This window comes from Electrophorus electricus, chromosome 22, assembly GCF_041902795.1.
Source record: "Electrophorus electricus isolate QZ-2024a chromosome 22, ASM4190279v1, whole genome shotgun sequence".
NCBI lineage: Eukaryota > Metazoa > Chordata > Actinopteri > Gymnotiformes > Gymnotidae > Electrophorus > Electrophorus electricus.
In genome coordinates this window covers 13,577,157-13,593,232 of record NC_137518.1, presented here as the reverse complement: position 1 = coordinate 13,593,232, position 16,076 = coordinate 13,577,157, and the positions used below count along the sequence as shown (strand labels likewise).

At 46.4% G+C, this 16,076-nt stretch overlaps 2 protein-coding genes across 3 annotated transcripts; one reads left to right on the top strand and one right to left on the bottom strand.

Moving 5' to 3' along the window:
- Window positions 1–580: 580 nt before the first annotated feature.
- On the top strand, window positions 581–6,385 carry LOC113585672 (uncharacterized). The gene is made up of 3 exons (XM_027023325.3): window positions 581–704; window positions 2,523–3,958; window positions 5,607–6,385. The coding sequence occupies exons 2-3, from the start codon at window positions 2,822–2,824 to the stop codon at window positions 5,904–5,906; spliced, it is 1,437 nt and encodes a 478-aa protein (XP_026879126.2). The 5' UTR covers window positions 581–704; window positions 2,523–2,821; the 3' UTR covers window positions 5,907–6,385.
- A 154-nt stretch (window positions 6,386–6,539) lies between these two features.
- Window positions 6,540–15,735, bottom strand: bmp7a (bone morphogenetic protein 7a). 2 transcript variants are annotated; one of them, XM_081705002.1, is made up of 7 exons: window positions 15,139–15,735; window positions 11,578–11,761; window positions 8,608–8,756; window positions 8,191–8,406; window positions 7,877–7,953; window positions 7,566–7,699; window positions 6,540–7,299 (listed from the first exon to the last, which is right to left on the bottom strand). In XM_081705002.1, exons 1-7 carry the CDS (start codon window positions 15,530–15,532, stop codon window positions 7,194–7,196), a joined length of 1,260 nt encoding a protein of 419 aa, XP_081561128.1. In that variant the 5' UTR covers window positions 15,533–15,735; the 3' UTR covers window positions 6,540–7,193. The 2 variants fall into 2 exon arrangements, with proteins under 2 accessions (XP_081561128.1, XP_026879136.2); XM_027023335.3 differs by having other exon boundaries at window positions 7,589–7,699.
- Between the last annotated feature and the right edge of the window lie 341 nt (window positions 15,736–16,076).

The following is a 16,076-nucleotide window of genomic DNA, read 5'->3' as shown; positions in this document are numbered from 1 at the left end:
GTCACACAAAATAAATTGAAGAATCTAAAGTTAGTAGAAACATTGATCTCTGGTTACTGAACGTTACACAATGCGCTACACAATGTTATCAATGTGTTACATGCATAACATCGTCTGCCGGCATGTTACAGTACTCAGACACTGTCGTGCTTCTAACCAACTATGTAGGTATTAATGTTCAGTGCCTTATTCAGTCATTTATATTCATTTTTATTTAATCATTAATTGGCTCTTTTCAAAATTACTGTAAGCAGGAATGTATGCAAAATACACACCCAACAAGTATTTTGGACAACCATGAGTAATCAGACAATATTGAGCCTGCTACTAGTGAAACTATGCATTAATGTCTATTAATATATAGTTCACAATATCAAGATAGCAGGAGGGAGGAGGCAGAGAGAGGGAGAGAGAGGGAGAGAGAGAGAGAGAGAGAGAGAGAGAGAGAGAGAGAGAGAACACAAACAGAGAGGAGCTGGACAGCATAAGCTGAAAGGAGTGGGAGAGAGAGAGAGAGGGAGAGAGAGAGAGAGAGAGAAAGAGTGGGAGAGAGAGAAAGAGAGAAAGAGAGAGAGAGAGAAAGAGAAAGAGGAGGAGAGAGTAGGAGGAATGAAAGATAACAGTTTGTGTGCATCAAAACTGAAGACACTTCCTCTCACTGCAGTATCAGAACAGACAGTCACGTTAAGTTGGGAACCAGCAAGGTAAGAGGATGTCTATGTCCGCTTATGTGCTGTGTGTGTGTGTGTGTGTGTGTGTGTGTGTGTGTGTCCACATTATTGTGCAATTATGTCAGCATGTTTTACAGGCAGACACCGTGCAGGTTCATTCTACACTTCAGACTTCACAGACCATTTTACCGTCTGTGACAACGCACTACTTATTTAATATTTATAGCCAATTACATTCTTGTTGAATTCAACCCAACATTCCATATGTAGTGTTAATGAATATGTTTGATATGTAGTGTTAAGGAATATGTTTGACTGTAATCTGACTTCAGGTCTGTTGACTTTATTTTTATTTGCACGATTGTTAAATGTCATTTTATGGTTTAATGCTCCACAGAGCATTTCAATACAGCCACAACCTTTAGGAGACCTTCTACTGTACACCGAGAAGACTGTAAGCTCTTATTATGCAATTTGCATTTGAAGACACTTTTATGCAATTAGTCCGAGAGATGAGTGTGTATAACGAGGTTAATCTGCTGTTTGTTCAGAGGGCTGCAGCTCGTCTGGAACGTGGTTTCAGCGTTCTGATAACGGCCTACCTCGATCCGTACACACTGGTGTGCCTCACAGCCTCTCTTCAGACTTCCAGAAACAAACTGGGATTTATCTTGGCATTTTTTCTGGGGTCTTATTACTCCAGATGATAGAAGCTGCAGTTGTAGAAATGAGTGGCATTCTGGCTCATTCTAGATGTCTGCGTTAAGGAAGTAAAAGGACTAGGAGCTGCGTGCGTCTCATAAAGTCTGATAAATGGTAGTTTTTGTGATCAGATTTGTGATTTACGCTTAAACAAGCCTACTGTCTATCAGCCGTCTCTGTCCTGAACATATGAAACTACTGCAGGTTTTCTGTAACATTTGCCTTTATATTTGCTGCTAGAAATACAGACGTATCTTGGTTGTGACCAAGAGTGACCACTTCGTCCATTAAGCTGATTTGAATAAATGACTCATGCATTTACATGAACAGGCCACTTTCATGCATCTGGACGATAAACTTTGCTGGAAGGGCAGTAATAAATCGAGGTCTGGATGCTAATGTGAGGTTAGCTTAGCCACAATGCTGTAGCAGTAGGCAGGTTTGTAGCCATCATAAACGGAAGACACAAATTCCATTTGCATGCAAAGATAATCCGCTCCAGTTCAGAGACGCCTTTGGCAGAATAAATACGCTTTCGATTCCTACTGTCTTACGGCCTTTTTTAAGACATCCAGTGTGCACTACAACCATTTTAATCTTAACCTTCTATAGTCTGTACCATGCACTTTGTTTCCATGGTAACGCTCTTACACAAGAGAAAGGGGTTGAAGTTTTCAGACTTCAATCAAGTACCGTGTAGTTATAGTTTGTCTGGACCTAAAAGCTCTCAATGAAAGCAGTATAAAAACACTCGTTTGGAGCCATTTTCTTGAGAGCACACATGCTACCTTTTCCTTATTGACCCGTTGGATGGAGTAGTGAGGGGAGACGATCCGGAGTGTGACAGCACAGCAGCTGTGGAGCGCCTCTGCGAGCACAGAAACGTCTCGGACTCCAGCTGCTTTCCAAATTCTTATTTTTTTGAGGCTCAGTTCTGGCGTCTTTGAATGTAATTACTGCCACCTGCCGTCCCCGCTACTCTGGGCCTTGGCGCAGTTTTCCCCGTTTCCATTTTAGATGAAGTCGAAAATGCTGAGAACATGAACAACAAATTCAAATTCCACCTTCTATACCCAAAGGTCCCTAAAACGTTTATAGAACTATCCAAAAAAAAAAAAAAAAAGCAATAACACATCTGTCCTCTGACAGGAACAAAGTCTGATTGAAGCCTCCGCACTGAGGATGAACCGCAACACATCAATCTGTCACCAGGGAAAGCTGCGACCTTCACCCTGTTAAACCCAGCATGCAGTAGGGCGCTCTGTCCCCACTCACTAGGCTACTGTTAGCTGCTCCGCTCCAGAAACCATTAACTTCACTAATTACGCTGGATAAGTCCCATTCAGTGAAACAAATCGTGTAAATGTTGCATCTTCCATCGTGACCTAGGCATCACAGCATGCCAGAGGACTACCTGAAAGAATCAGAGTACAACCCCTGGCGTCTCCATGGCGACTAATGGCCTAAAGGGTTCCCCTTCCACCCCGGAGAACCTTCCACCCAAGAAGAGGAACCCGAGAGAGAGCCAGTGCTCCGCCTCGGCCGAGCCTGTCTTCAAGACTCCTTCTCCCTTCTGGAAGCAGAACGGACTCAAGGCGCCCAGGAGGCCGCGGGAACCGGTGCCCATCTCCCTCCTGGGTCTTCATTCGGCAGACAGTTATCACCCACTGTGGCCTGAAGTGACCTCTGACCCGAACCCGGTACTCACGCGTACACTGGGGAATGTTGCTTTCCCCACATGGGGTCAGAACTTGGTAAGCTGTGAACATCGGGCGATGTGGTCAGATCCGGACAAGAGCGATCCAGTGACGCGCAGCTTCTGCTGGGGTGCGTCCCACTGGAACTGCTTAGGCACAGAAACCAGAGATGCATCTGTTACGAGTCTCCAGAGTCTTCACGGTCAGTACGGGCCACCGGTCGTCAAACCTGTCCCTCAGTCTTTGGCATCTCATTACACCAGAGGGGTTCTCAACAGAGATGCCACCAGAGAAGGAGAGACGAGGCTGCACTTTGAAGAGGAGAGTGGGAGCACTGCTCAGTGGCAGGAGAAATTGTACATCCAGCAAGCACTGCACGACTGGAGAGCAAGAAAGGACTACAGCGTGAATCGGGGTCCTCTGCCACACGCTGAGCCTGGCACAGAATTTCTCAGGCACAAATATTATTCTGAGTTTAGGGACTCACCACAAGAAAAAGTGGTCAAAACAGAGGACCTACAACACCAGGAGCTTTCTGGGGCTTACCCTTCTTTTCCCAGCACCGAGCGGTCAGAAACGAGGAGTGATGCGCACACGAGAGATGAGCTCCCCCTAATGGCCGTGAGCGAAAATGCAGAATCACGGAGGCAGCTAGAACCCGCAGCCAGCTCCACTCTACTGTCGTGCTTCGCGGAGGGCTCTTTGATCGAGTTGGCAGGGGGCAAGCTGAAGCGGGTGGAGGACCTAAAGATGGAGGATTTTGAGTACTGTACTGAATTGTGCCCTGAATTGAGTTTGAGGAGATTTACTGTGCAGAAGATCATAGGCTCACACACACCTGGGCTGATCTGTTTAGAGGTGGAGCTGGAGGACGGTTTCTCTTCTAAGGTACACACACACACACACACACACACACACACCATCAACCCAAATCAAATCTTGGTTATTAACAAATTACAATAACCTACTTACTTACGTGGACAGTTGAGGCCAATATCCTCAATCAACTGAGGAGACAGAAAGGTTTTCTTTATGAAGAATATATATTTTGGGAATTTCTAAATTTACATACGTGATGAACATTCACCTATAATATGTGTTTTCAAAACTGTGTTTCACAAAATTTAACGGAAACATTTCATAAGTTGAATATTTTAATCGCGGTTCAAATAATTTAAAATCCTATCAATCTCAGCGCCCTGCCCTCACCAGAAAGCGAACGAACTGCAACCAGTATAGCGCCGTCACATCCTGCCTGTGCGAAGAAAAACGGAACAGAAACGTGGGTAGGCAATAAAATATTCAGTTTTAGAAAACCGCGAACTTCTTTCTTCGGACCTTTTGTAAAGGAATGGGTGGCCAAATAATTGGACAGGCTATTTTCATCTGCATCAGACAAAAAACCTTTTATTTGATACCTGTAGGTATTTAGTGGATGCATTTTTTAATTTAAAATAAGTGCACTGCATACAGAGTGCAGATCTCCTTAAGCATACAGACAATAGAGATCATAATTTTAAAGTAACATTCATTTAAGTTCAGCAATTTGTTTATCTTTTATCATTAAATTATTTAATTTTACAAGATGAAACAAAAACCCAAGAGCATGATATCGATATTACACGCCCTCCGTTCTCTAAATATGGGTATCAACATTGGCCATTGGAAAAAGCCGTATCGGCCGACCGCTAGAATAGAACAGATGTGACTGTCCGCCAGCAGTTTCACATCTTATCTTACCTTTTTAAAACGAGGACACGATTCATTGTCGCCAATAAAAATCCAATCGCCCAACTCAATCAGCTCACGTCTTGGGCTGATTCGGGGAAAAAAAAAACACCTCAAACCAAAGCTCCTGTACAGCATATAGATAAACTTATTCAGATTGAAGTAGCCACTTCTGTTTCAGAAGGGCAAATACCTCAAATACCAGCAGTGATTCCTGTGGTATTGATTCCTGTGCCATCAGCACTGAATCATGTATTTCTGCGGTTCTAGTTCAACAGTATATTGAACTCTAACCTACGGTACTGGCTAACGGCCCATGGTTTTATAACTAAAAAGCATAAGAGCCAAAGAAAGCAAAACTCTTTTTTAATGTAAATTGTCTACAATCAGGCGCCCGCGGCTGCGATGCCTCGAGTTAGTTGTGCGCTTCGAGGGTTAGGGTCCGCCAGCCCACTACACCACGCACACCCCGTGAGGATGTGCCCAGGACCACTAGAGGGCGCGCCACGGCCCACAGGTCGAGAAAGCCTGGCCATATTCTACGAGTGCATGACAAAGCACTTTTCCAAGTCGCTTAGCATAAGTGTATCTGCTAAATACCGAATATACATAATGACAGGTGTGCAAACAATATAATTTACACTGAGCTATGTTCCTCTACGTTAGCAACCAAGACACACCGTAAACACAAAAGTGAGGAAGTCTCACCCATATCCCTTACTTTCCACGGACAGTGTGTTTGACAGTTATAATGGGGGGGCTGTGTGTGTGTGTGAGCATGCATGCTCTGAGTGTGCCTCTCTCCCAGATGTCTCTGGAGGTGTGTGAAGAATACCCGCTGTTCGCGTGCGCTCGCGGCTGGGCGTCCTGCCAGCCCGAGCGCACCGCGCGCCTCTGCAGCCTGCGCTGTCACCAGCTGCGTCCGGGAGACCTCTGCCTGGCACTGACGCCCACACCCACACCCGCTGCTCCACCCGCTGCTCCACCCGCACAGGCCGAGACGGGGGACGAGCAGGAGAACGGCACGAAAAGGCCCGTAGAGCGCGCAACACTGAGAACAGCACGGAAGAGACACAGCTCAGCGCCCGCACTCAGAAACGTCTTCTAACACCAAACAAGACCAGAGATAAAGTGTTTATTTTAGAACTGTTTATATACACACACAGGCAGATGGCGATATAGGCTCGCCTTGTTGCAACCGTTGATATTTTCTACTAGTAAACTTATCAAATTAAGTTTATTTGTAAAAGATATTGTATAAAAATACTCATGTAAATAAAAAAATTAAGTCATAGGACATTTGGTTGGACTTGCCTAATTAAAAATAAACACACACACACACACACACACACATTCTTTTTCCAATCGACGGCGGGAAAAAAAAACTGATGAAGAACAGGTCGGCGCCCTTACGTCCATCATTTAACATCTGGACTGGAAAGCCACCTCAACTACCACGACTCCTCGCGCGCTCTCTGGAACAGCTGTACAAGCGCGCTCGTTCCCTCTCCATACAGTTCTGTTTAGCGTGCTTTATCGCGTGGCATACTGCGAGGACACAGATGAGAAGCAAATGCTGAGCTGCGACCCTCCGCCGGAACTTCTGGACGCCCTTCAGAGGGGCGCGGGCGGTGAATGATGGGCGCGCTGCCGCCGCGCGACACATGCTAAACAATGAGTCGCACGGAGCGTCTTCGCCACGGGACTGTCAGAAACGCACACATGTGCGCGCACCTGCGTGTATAAATCATACCCTTGTAATACTCTGGAGCTGACAACTCACAAAAAAAAATAAGTTAATTTAAAAAGGGGAAAAAAACAAACAAACAAAAAAAAACACTTTGATTTCTGAAATCCAGGATAATGCATGATCATTTCAAGAAAGTACCCCTTTAAAAAGACGTCTGCGATCCACTATACACGTGATAAAAGAAAAAGTTCATGATTAGTTACAAGTTTAAGCACTCGGTGCACACTGATAAAACAGGGAACAATGCCTACTCAGCTTCTAACCCAGTCTCCAGGGACTTATGGTAACCGTGACAATCTAGGTACAGTCTCCACAGGTGTGCCCCACTAATTTACTGCCACCCTCTCCTCAAATGTCTTTGTTCCTTTGGATAGAGGCATCACACTTCACAGACCAGGTTTTGAGTGCATGACCAACTGCTACCGTGTCTCCACATCACACAGACGCCTGAAGGTTTTTGGCACAGTGATCCAGCCATGTTTAAACGCATGGGTCCCAGACACACTGCAGGCCTTCGTCGTTGTCTTCCTCCTCCTCCTCCTCCTCCTTTACCCACTCCCCCGTGCAGGTGGGTTCCCCTCCTGTCCCCAGGGCCAAGTTGTCAGTGGCAACCGCAGGCCCGGACCACCATGTTGCGGTATTTCTTCAGGATGACGTTGGAGCTGTCGTCGAAGTAAAGCACGGAGATGCCGTGGAGCTGGGTGGGGGCGCAGCAGGGCTTCGGTACCGCCTCCGGGTTGATGAAGTGCACCTGAACGTGAGGGTGGAGTTAAATCAGAGCTACACCCACTGCACAGGAGCAAAGGGCCTCGGCGAATTTAGCCTCTCAATCCACCCGATATCATGTGCAGTCTTAAGTCCCAGTTGTTAATGTAGAAATATGCTCCTAGTTAAAGTCAATGAATGATCAATTTAATTAACTGATTAATCAATTAGTCATGCATTCATAAACAAGTCAGTTATTATGCACCCAATTCATTTTTAAATAAGTCAGTCGGTCTTTTAAAACGTACAAACCTGCTGCATGTGGCTGCACCTACCAGGGTCTGGACGATGGCATGGTTAGTTGCATTCATGTAGGAGTTTAAGGGGAATGCGCACTCGCCCTCGCAGTAGTACGCAGCATAGCCTTCTGGGGCTATAATCCAGTCCTAAAACCACAGAAAGAGATGGAGCAAGATTAGATGAAAATACCAACATGAGCAAGTGTGTGTGTGTGTGTGTGCGTGTACAAAACTGTGTGCTCCACATCATGAAAGGAAGAGACAGAGAGAACATATGTTGTCCTGGAGTTCAGAGAGAGGAATTAATGATGCATTAGATTGTACCTGCCACCCCAGGTCTCTAAAGCTGACATAAAGCTCGCGTTTCTTGCAACCTTGTTTTGGGTCCACGCTGACGTTTTCTGAGGACACAGGGGCAACATGTTGGCTTCACTCAGAAGGAGAAAAAAACTGAAAAATACTCCTACCTGTCCTCATTATAATCGCATGCAATAAAATAAAAAAACCTCAACCAACAGCAAACCAAAGCAGCTGCACCACAGATGCTCATTTAGGAGTCTCCAACGCGAAGCTGAGAGAGCATCCAAGGGTCTCCAGCGCACGTGGTTTTGTAATCAGGAAACGACCAGACGCGCTACCTGCCGTCTCGGCCAGCTTCAGGGCCTCCTGGCTGGAGGGGGCCGTGTGTTTGGGGCCCTTGGAGCGGCTCTGGTTCCTCTGCTTGTGTCCGGAGGCCGAGCGAGCACTGCGGAGGCGGACTCCCGTAGCTTTAAAGAACGCTACCACAAAGGGCTGCTTGCTCTGGGGACCCCTGCTGCCCACCAGCCCTGCCGCCCTGGGGTTCACACGCTCGCCTGCAGGGGGCGACAATGGTGATTATTTATTTGTTTATAACAACAAGACTTGAGGAAATTAATTCACAAAAATATATTTGTAATCGTTACTCAGATCCTCATTTGTGCAGCACTGCACAAGTTGTGAACAGTACGTGAAGGGATCTCGATCAAGAATGTATGATGAACACGATGAAGCTGAGGTGAAGGGTTCTGACCCACCATCCATACTCTCCAATATCACCAGAAGGCCCAGGTTCTGGCTGGGGTGCAGAACCCAGTAGTTAGTGGTGCGTGTGAGGTCGAACACCAGCCATCCCGCCTGCGCAGGCCACACCATCTGTGAGCTCAGTAGGAACATCTCCGATTCCCTGCAAGTCAACACCCGTCAACACTTTCAGTGGTCAGAGGCGGAAAAAAACAAAAAACAAAAAAAAAAGCCCAAAACAAACACACACTACACGCCCCCTGTTAAAATAGCAGGTTTTTGTGATGTAAAAAGTGAAATCATATCAGAGCACTTTCATTATTGTTGTTCAATTAATAGATTTAAAATCAAGTGACAACCAGAAATGTTTCAAGGGAAAAAAAAAAAGGAAAAATTAAAACACTTACAATATCCAGCTAGCATACATGTGCAGCAAACTGTTATAAATGGATGTATTAACAAGTACAGACAATATGGCAGAGCAGTGACATTCCTAAGAACCCAACATCCCTCTAAATCTGATGAGAAGACCAGGAGAACCACGGCCAGGGAATCTGCCAAGAACTCAATGGCAACATGAAAGGAACTGCAGAAATTTCTGGCACGTACTGGTTGCTCTCTACATGCGACAATCTCCCGAATTCTTTGTACATCTTGGCTACAGGCTAGGTGGCAAGACAGACGTCCCTTTTAAACAACGACAATAACAACATGCAAACATGACTAGTTTACAAAGCATTCATCTCCAAAAACCTATGAAATTGTGTTATGGTCCAATGCAACCAAAGACGAATACAGCATATCATGAAAACATCACCATCCCCACAGTGTGCGTGTGTGTGGGGGGGTGGGGGTCTATGAACATTTCGAAATACCAGTCAGTCAATTCTGGCACAAAGCAATAAGGGTTCTGTTAAAACACTTATGGTGAAGAGGACATCCACCATGATGACCTAAAGCACACCTAAAATCAGTAAAGGAATGGCTCCATCAAAACAGGTTTCGGCATGCCCGGCCAGAGCCCAGATCTAAAGCCCTTCACAGATCTGTGGGGTGACCTGTAGGGGGCAGGCCAGAGCAGATGCTCTCTCTCTCTCTCTCTCTCTCTCTCTCTCTCTCTCTCTCTCTCTCTCTCTCTCTCTCTCTCTCTCTCTCTCTCTCTCTCTCTCTCTCTCTCTCCTTTTGCAAAGGGCAAAATATTTTCCAAGTCATGCACCAAACTGAGTGACTTTTGCCTGAAAAAGACTGAATGAGGTGTTACTTATCTTAAGCAACCATTAAGATTTTATTAGCTTAGGAGTGCACACACACTTATGCGATCAGGTTACTGTATGTTCGTGTCTACCCTGAAATGATTGTTTTCCACTTTAATTTATAGGTTGCAACTCCACAATAAAAGGTAAAAAGTTCTGACATGATTTATCAAGGATGCATTTTTTTTTTACATCACAAACGGGTATAAACACTTTTTATATCATCTGTTTACACACGTTGGAAATATAAATGATACCGATATATAGCGCAGGTGTCAGAAGATGGAGAACACAAGTGAACACTGTTTTAGATAAGTTGGCCATTTCATTTTTTCCCCTATTCTTTCTGTGATGCAGTCGACTAAATTTCTTTCACATACCACATGACCACAACTGCAGGAACAGACACAGACACACTCTTCATGTCACAATAAACCCTACATAGTTCTCCTGCTCCGCCATGTAACATTCTGAAAGAGTCAAATCACCCCCCCACCATCCCTGTGTTTAAAGCAGGGATCCGTACAGGCGATATGACATACTGTCCATCTGATGCTACCCTGGGACTGATAACAGTGATTGCGTGTGTGATCAAAGAGAACTTTTACATCACGGACATCGACAGGCAACAGCCTGCCCTCTGAATCAGGCCTTCCTCCTCTTTAAATCTGATGTACATCTTATCGGAGATTAAAATTCCTGTCGGACCCACGGGAGACGGCTCCACTCAGGGAGAGACAATGGCTTGGTTCGCAGGTTGGGATTTGAGCCCCGGGGGGCGGCCCCCCGCCGCTGCCAGCGTCGGCGTCTCCCCGTCTGCCTGCATGACGCGTCTGCATCACAATAGGTGTGCGAGCGATGACTCAAAGCGGGGGAGTGATAAGGAGTGTGAGTGTGGGGGGTGGGCCGAATGTGTGTGTGTCAGAGGACAGAGGCCAAAAGAAAGAGCGAGCGAGCGAGCGAGCGAGCAAGCAAGAGAGAGAGAGAGAGAGAGAGAGAGAGAGAGAGAGAATGCACGTGAGCAAGAGTGAAGAGAGAATCTTTGAGCCTTTGAAAACATGCCTATATAGATATGAGAACAGAGGAACTTTGTGTGTGTGTGTGTGTGTGTGTGTGTGTGTGTGTGTGTGTGTGTGTGTGTGTGTGTGTGTGTGAGTGTGAGAGGAGTGGGCGGATGGTAGACAGGGAGACGGAGGTAGACCAACATCCTTCCACCTCCAGCACCCTCCAGCTCAGTCACTGACACTAACAGCTTTGTGATGGCTGCAGCTCTCCTAGGCGGTGATCAGCCACACTGTAAATCAGCTACAGGAATTCAGTGGGAGACCAGACACGGTCACCTACCATGGGTCAGCCCCAACAGAGCACACACATGCATGTATATGTGTGTGTGTGTGTGTGTATACACTCATGTGCGCGTGCGTACACACACACACACACACACACACACACACACACACACACACCTCCTCCACATTCAGACTGAGTGGGCGGTAACACATTTCATCTTGTATAGTTCGTCCAGGCATTCTGTGAGGTTTTCATATTAAACTCCAGTAAACTCTTAACGTGCCACAGCTGCTGACTTACTTCTCACACACACACACAGACACACAGATCAAGGACAACCGTAGCATCTTAATCTGCAGCCAAGACTTTGGAGCAAAATTTTGAGCACAGAGGTTATGCATGCATGCGTGTGTGAAGTGTGAGTGCTATCGTTTGCATTACCTGCCACCCTGCTCTTGGAGCAGCTGGTACACTTGGATGCGGAACGTCTCGTTTTCGTAACGCTCACGCACAAAGTCCTTGTAGATGCGTAATTCAGCGGCAGTTATGACCTCGCCATCTGGGATGCGGGAGAGGTCAAATCGGTGGTACTGATGGAACACACGTGGCTCTTCCTCAGGCTCCACTAGAAACAGGAAACATGCAAATTCACATGCTACTCACCTTGCAGGGCAACCAGAGATGGCCTTGCTTGGCCCTACCTACACGTCATTACAACAAGCTATTGGTGAATTGCATTGCAATACATAACTACTTCATCTTGAACTGGCCAAACACACACACACACACACACACACACACACACACACACACACACACACACACACACACACACACACACACACACACACACACACACACACACAGTGCTCTGTCAGAATAGCTTGTGGAATGAAACACAGAACTAACGCTTGATTGGCTCACCCACATCAGTGGGTCCAAAAAAAAAGACGTTCACTCCCTTAAGCCAGATCCTGATCTGGCGGATTGGGAGTGCGGAGCACATGAACGGGACAGGGAGGGGTTGCTATGGGCTCTGCTTCCACTGGATAGAGAACCAAATCGCACACATGTGTCAACCACAAGAAAAGGTCTGGAAAAGAACTGGCCCGGAAACCAGTGGTGCCCCACACACACACACAGAGATGGGATTTATGCACGTGCACATGAATGAACACACACAGGAACTAAAGTAGTCGTTGTAGACCGTCCCCAGTGAGTTCAAACGAACTCTCGTACTGGTCTCACAATGCAAGCAAGCAGTCACGTTCTCGGTTGCATCTACAGAACTGTGTGTGTAAGAGCAACTACTCCAGACGTTCCTCTCATCCCCCCTGGCTGTTGTAGTCATGGATGGAAATGACTATTTTGATTTCCAGATGATGGCATCATCTGGAGATTTGTATTTCAAATATCTGTCCATTTTTTTTTTTAAAGTATCAGAAGGACAGGACAAGACTGCAGACACTGCCGCACGGCACCATCAGATCCAGATGCCTTTGCAAAGAACCGGGGCCATGGGCAACCCTGGATTGCTGGTCAACATCAACATCTCTCTCTCCTTTCTTACACTCGGGCGGAGCTGCAGATGGAGATCATGACGCGCCGAGATGTTTGTCGGACTTCGTCAACAGAGTGACATTTATGAGCGCGTTCATACACGCACCCTATAAACCAGCACAACTGCTCCACGAAGCACAAAGTGCACCCGGCGTGCATGCAAGTCTGGAAGTTTGCCGAGGAAAAGCCATGATTTCAGAAGGAACTCTTGGCAGCTGTAAACTCAACCCTCCTCTCCACCTCCACTATAAAGTGCTGTCTCCACCCCAGGCTGGCCAAAACAGCTGAGGTCCTCTCAGAGTTTCCAGGCCAGGCGCTTCCTGGAGATTTCTGGGATGCCGTTTTCACAAAAGTGTGCAATCCACTCGTCCTTTGGAAAGACGCTTTTTTTCCTGCCAGTGCAAATGGTGACAGGTACCACCCAATGTCCGGGCAGGCGGGGCAGGGCAGGGCATTGGGCATCCATGGCAATAAAGATGGCTATTGCTTACCCCTTTCAATACACACATCCTGCTTGGAGGTTGCCACACATGACATCATAGCCTACAGAACAGCCGTAATGCATGAACCCAAACTGTTTCCATTGCCCTGAAGTAATGACTATGCACAGCCAAGAGAGAGAGCTCATACTGGGAGTGCATACTAGAGGCTGTGAGTCATTTGTTTGACCACAATTAAACATTGGAAAGAAAAGCAGGAGCGTTTTATGGAGGCAATAATTGCTTGTAAGGGTTTGGTTTGTTTACGTTGAAGACCATTACCCACAAAGATCAGCACTCGTATGCAAAGCGCTCTCTGTACAAGCACTACAATACTCAGCTCTTAGTTATAAGGCTCATGTGGCAAGATACAATGCAGGGCAGGGCATATGTTTTTAACTGATGTCACCACTGCACGTAAAACAACGGTGGGGTTAAATTGGTTCCAGAGTTTATTATTTGAATTTTTTATTTTTTATAAAAATGGACAGAATTTTCTTCAGCCTTGGTAAGACACACAGGTAGCAAAAATATCCAGTACTCCATTTGGCATGGATGTATTCATGCGACAGACATAGTAGCTGAAAGTATTAAGAATTTCAAAATCCAAGCCAGAACTTTTTTTTTTATCCAGTTTTTGGTTTCTATCATTATTTGGCCCTATAAGCACCAAGCTTTAACATGAACTAAACTATACTTCCTGCAGTTAACATTCCAGATTGACCCCAGAAGGTTTAATAGCTCTATAACCAGAGAATGTACTGTAGAAGAGGACACTCCTGCCCGTCAGTCTGGTTTCAGTCCATCTTCACTGTTGTTCCGCTGGTCAGGGGTCCAAGCGTGCTTGGACTCCACCAGGGATGGGTACCAAAATCCTACCAGACTGAATCGCAACGCAGATTTCGGTGCCATTTAAAAAGGGTCAATTTGGCGAAAACTACATTTACATAATTTTTTTTTCCACTTATGCCAGTTGCAGTCAATCAGCCAAGACATGTTTGGTGTCCATGGTCTTTGGTTTAGGTGCATGAGTCATCACTCATTCATCCAATCGTCGGGTGCGGTCCTGAACTGACCTGTCCACCCACTCCAGACACACAACCTGAGGAGGAAACTGCTCTGTTGATCATCACAGGTGTACAGAAATGTCCTGTAAGAGGGCAAGCCCCACGTACACTGTTCGCCTCTACCAATTCCTCATAAGATCACATCAGGATAAGAGCTGCTGTTTGAGTACAGAAACACCAGGAGCAGCCTGGTGTCCAAGAGAAACAAAGTCGGGATTTGGGCTTAATAAATGCAACACTGTCCAAGGAAGTCTCAGTCTCAGCCCTCCAGATGCACAAATACACACTAACAAATGCATGTGCGCACGAACCTTCACCCACACATGCATCTGCAGTAACCCTGTCCTCTAAACAACAACAATAAAGTTTTTTAAATTATTATTACTTGTAAAAATAATTAAAAACGCATCTATGTGTGTCTCGTGCTCTCTCCCTCCCTCTCCAAATACAAAAATCCTAACCAGATTTCTTTTTTTTCCCCAGGAAGTTCATAAAATACCTTCCATAAGTCTGGTCATGTGAATCAAAGCTCTTCTCCCAGCTTTGAGGGTATTCACAGCACGCATATCAGACATGTGGATGCTGTCATGACATTTACTTGTCCCTTCAGAGAAAAGAGCAACGACAGTCTTACTTGTACACAAATAAACCAGACACACAACTGGGACCTTCACTATAGCGACGCAACAGAAAATCCCTTAAAATACACCTATATAGATACATACATAGATAGACAGATAGACACATAGATAGACAGATAGATACATAGATAGATACATAGATATAGCCAACGTAGCCGATGCGCAACAAACGAGCGCCTACTTACCGAACCCAGCTCAGCGCGCGCGCGTTAAGCACACATCCTAAAATGCGTGTGAATAAGTGATTTCACTCACCCAGATTGACAAAACTCATCACCATGTCTGCGTCCATGAGAAAGCGGCTGTCTTGCGGGGCCACGGCGTGCGGTCCCGGCGTGGCGGAGGCTGGCTGACGGGAGTGCACGTAGCCGCTGCGCGTCTCTCCCTCCGGGAGGATCGCGTTGTACAGGTCAAGCATGTACAACGGCGCCGCAGTCTGCTTCTCGCGGACGAGCGGCCGCGGTCGGTGGGGCAAGCCCAGAAGAGACAGGATCTCGCGCTGAATCTCCCGGCGCTCCTGGGTCTTCAGCCTCCGCTGCGCGAGAGCGGCGCGCGTCTCACCGTCCAGCGTGAGGTTGAGGGACGAAGCTTCCGCCACAACGCTGCACACCATCACCGCTGCCACGCGCAGTCGCCACAACGTAAACATGCTGAAAACCACTCTGTTAACGTTCCGTTTCCCGTAATTACCGTTTCATTTCTGCAAATGCATGTGTAGTTAATGTTCCATAATTCAACTGCTTAGATTGTTACAGAATTTTCATGAATCTTCTTTGCACTTGTGTGTTTGGGCGGGGGGGAATGATCAAAGGTCTTAAGGCGACTTGACCAACACTTCTCTCTCGTGCCCGCGTCTAGCGCGCGGACAGGTCCAGGGGTGCTGGAGGCAGACTTTAAGTAGCGCGCGGAACGTTGTGGGTGGAGCGTGCGCGCATCACCAACCTTTTCGGCGGTTCCCTTTAGAAAGGGTGTGGTGAGGGCAGGGGGCAGAGTTAAATGGAAATCCTTCACTGTTGATAACACGAGTGAAACTTGTTAAGGTAGCAAAAGAATATGGCAAAACAAAGCAAAACAAAAAACAAAAAAAAACTCCACCTGAACGCAGGCACAACGTGGGGGCTGCTAAATGTTAAAAAATAATATCAAATGTTATTGTCTAATAGCTTCTATGGTGTGAAACAGTTTTAATCAAT

Bases quoted from the DNA above. Each gene is read 5' to 3' on its own strand.
- LOC113585672 (XM_027023325.3), top strand. From the start codon at position 2,822: ATGGCGACTAATGGCCTAAAGGGTTCCCCTTCCACCCCGGAGAACCTT. The intron at 3,959-5,606 runs GTACACACACAC...CCTCTCTCCCAG, and splicing joins AGGACGGTTTCTCTTCTAAG to ATGTCTCTGGAGGTGTGTGA.
- bmp7a (XM_027023335.3), bottom strand. From the start codon at position 15,532: ATGTTTACGTTGTGGCGACTGCGCGTGGCAGCGGTGATGGTGTGCAGC. The intron at 11,762-15,138 runs GTGAGTGAAATC...TCCTGTTTCTAG, and splicing joins GATGAGTTTTGTCAATCTGG to TGGAGCCTGAGGAAGAGCCA. The intron at 7,700-7,876 runs GTACAATCTAAT...CTGTGGTTTTAG, and splicing joins TTAGAGACCTGGGGTGGCAG to GACTGGATTATAGCCCCAGA.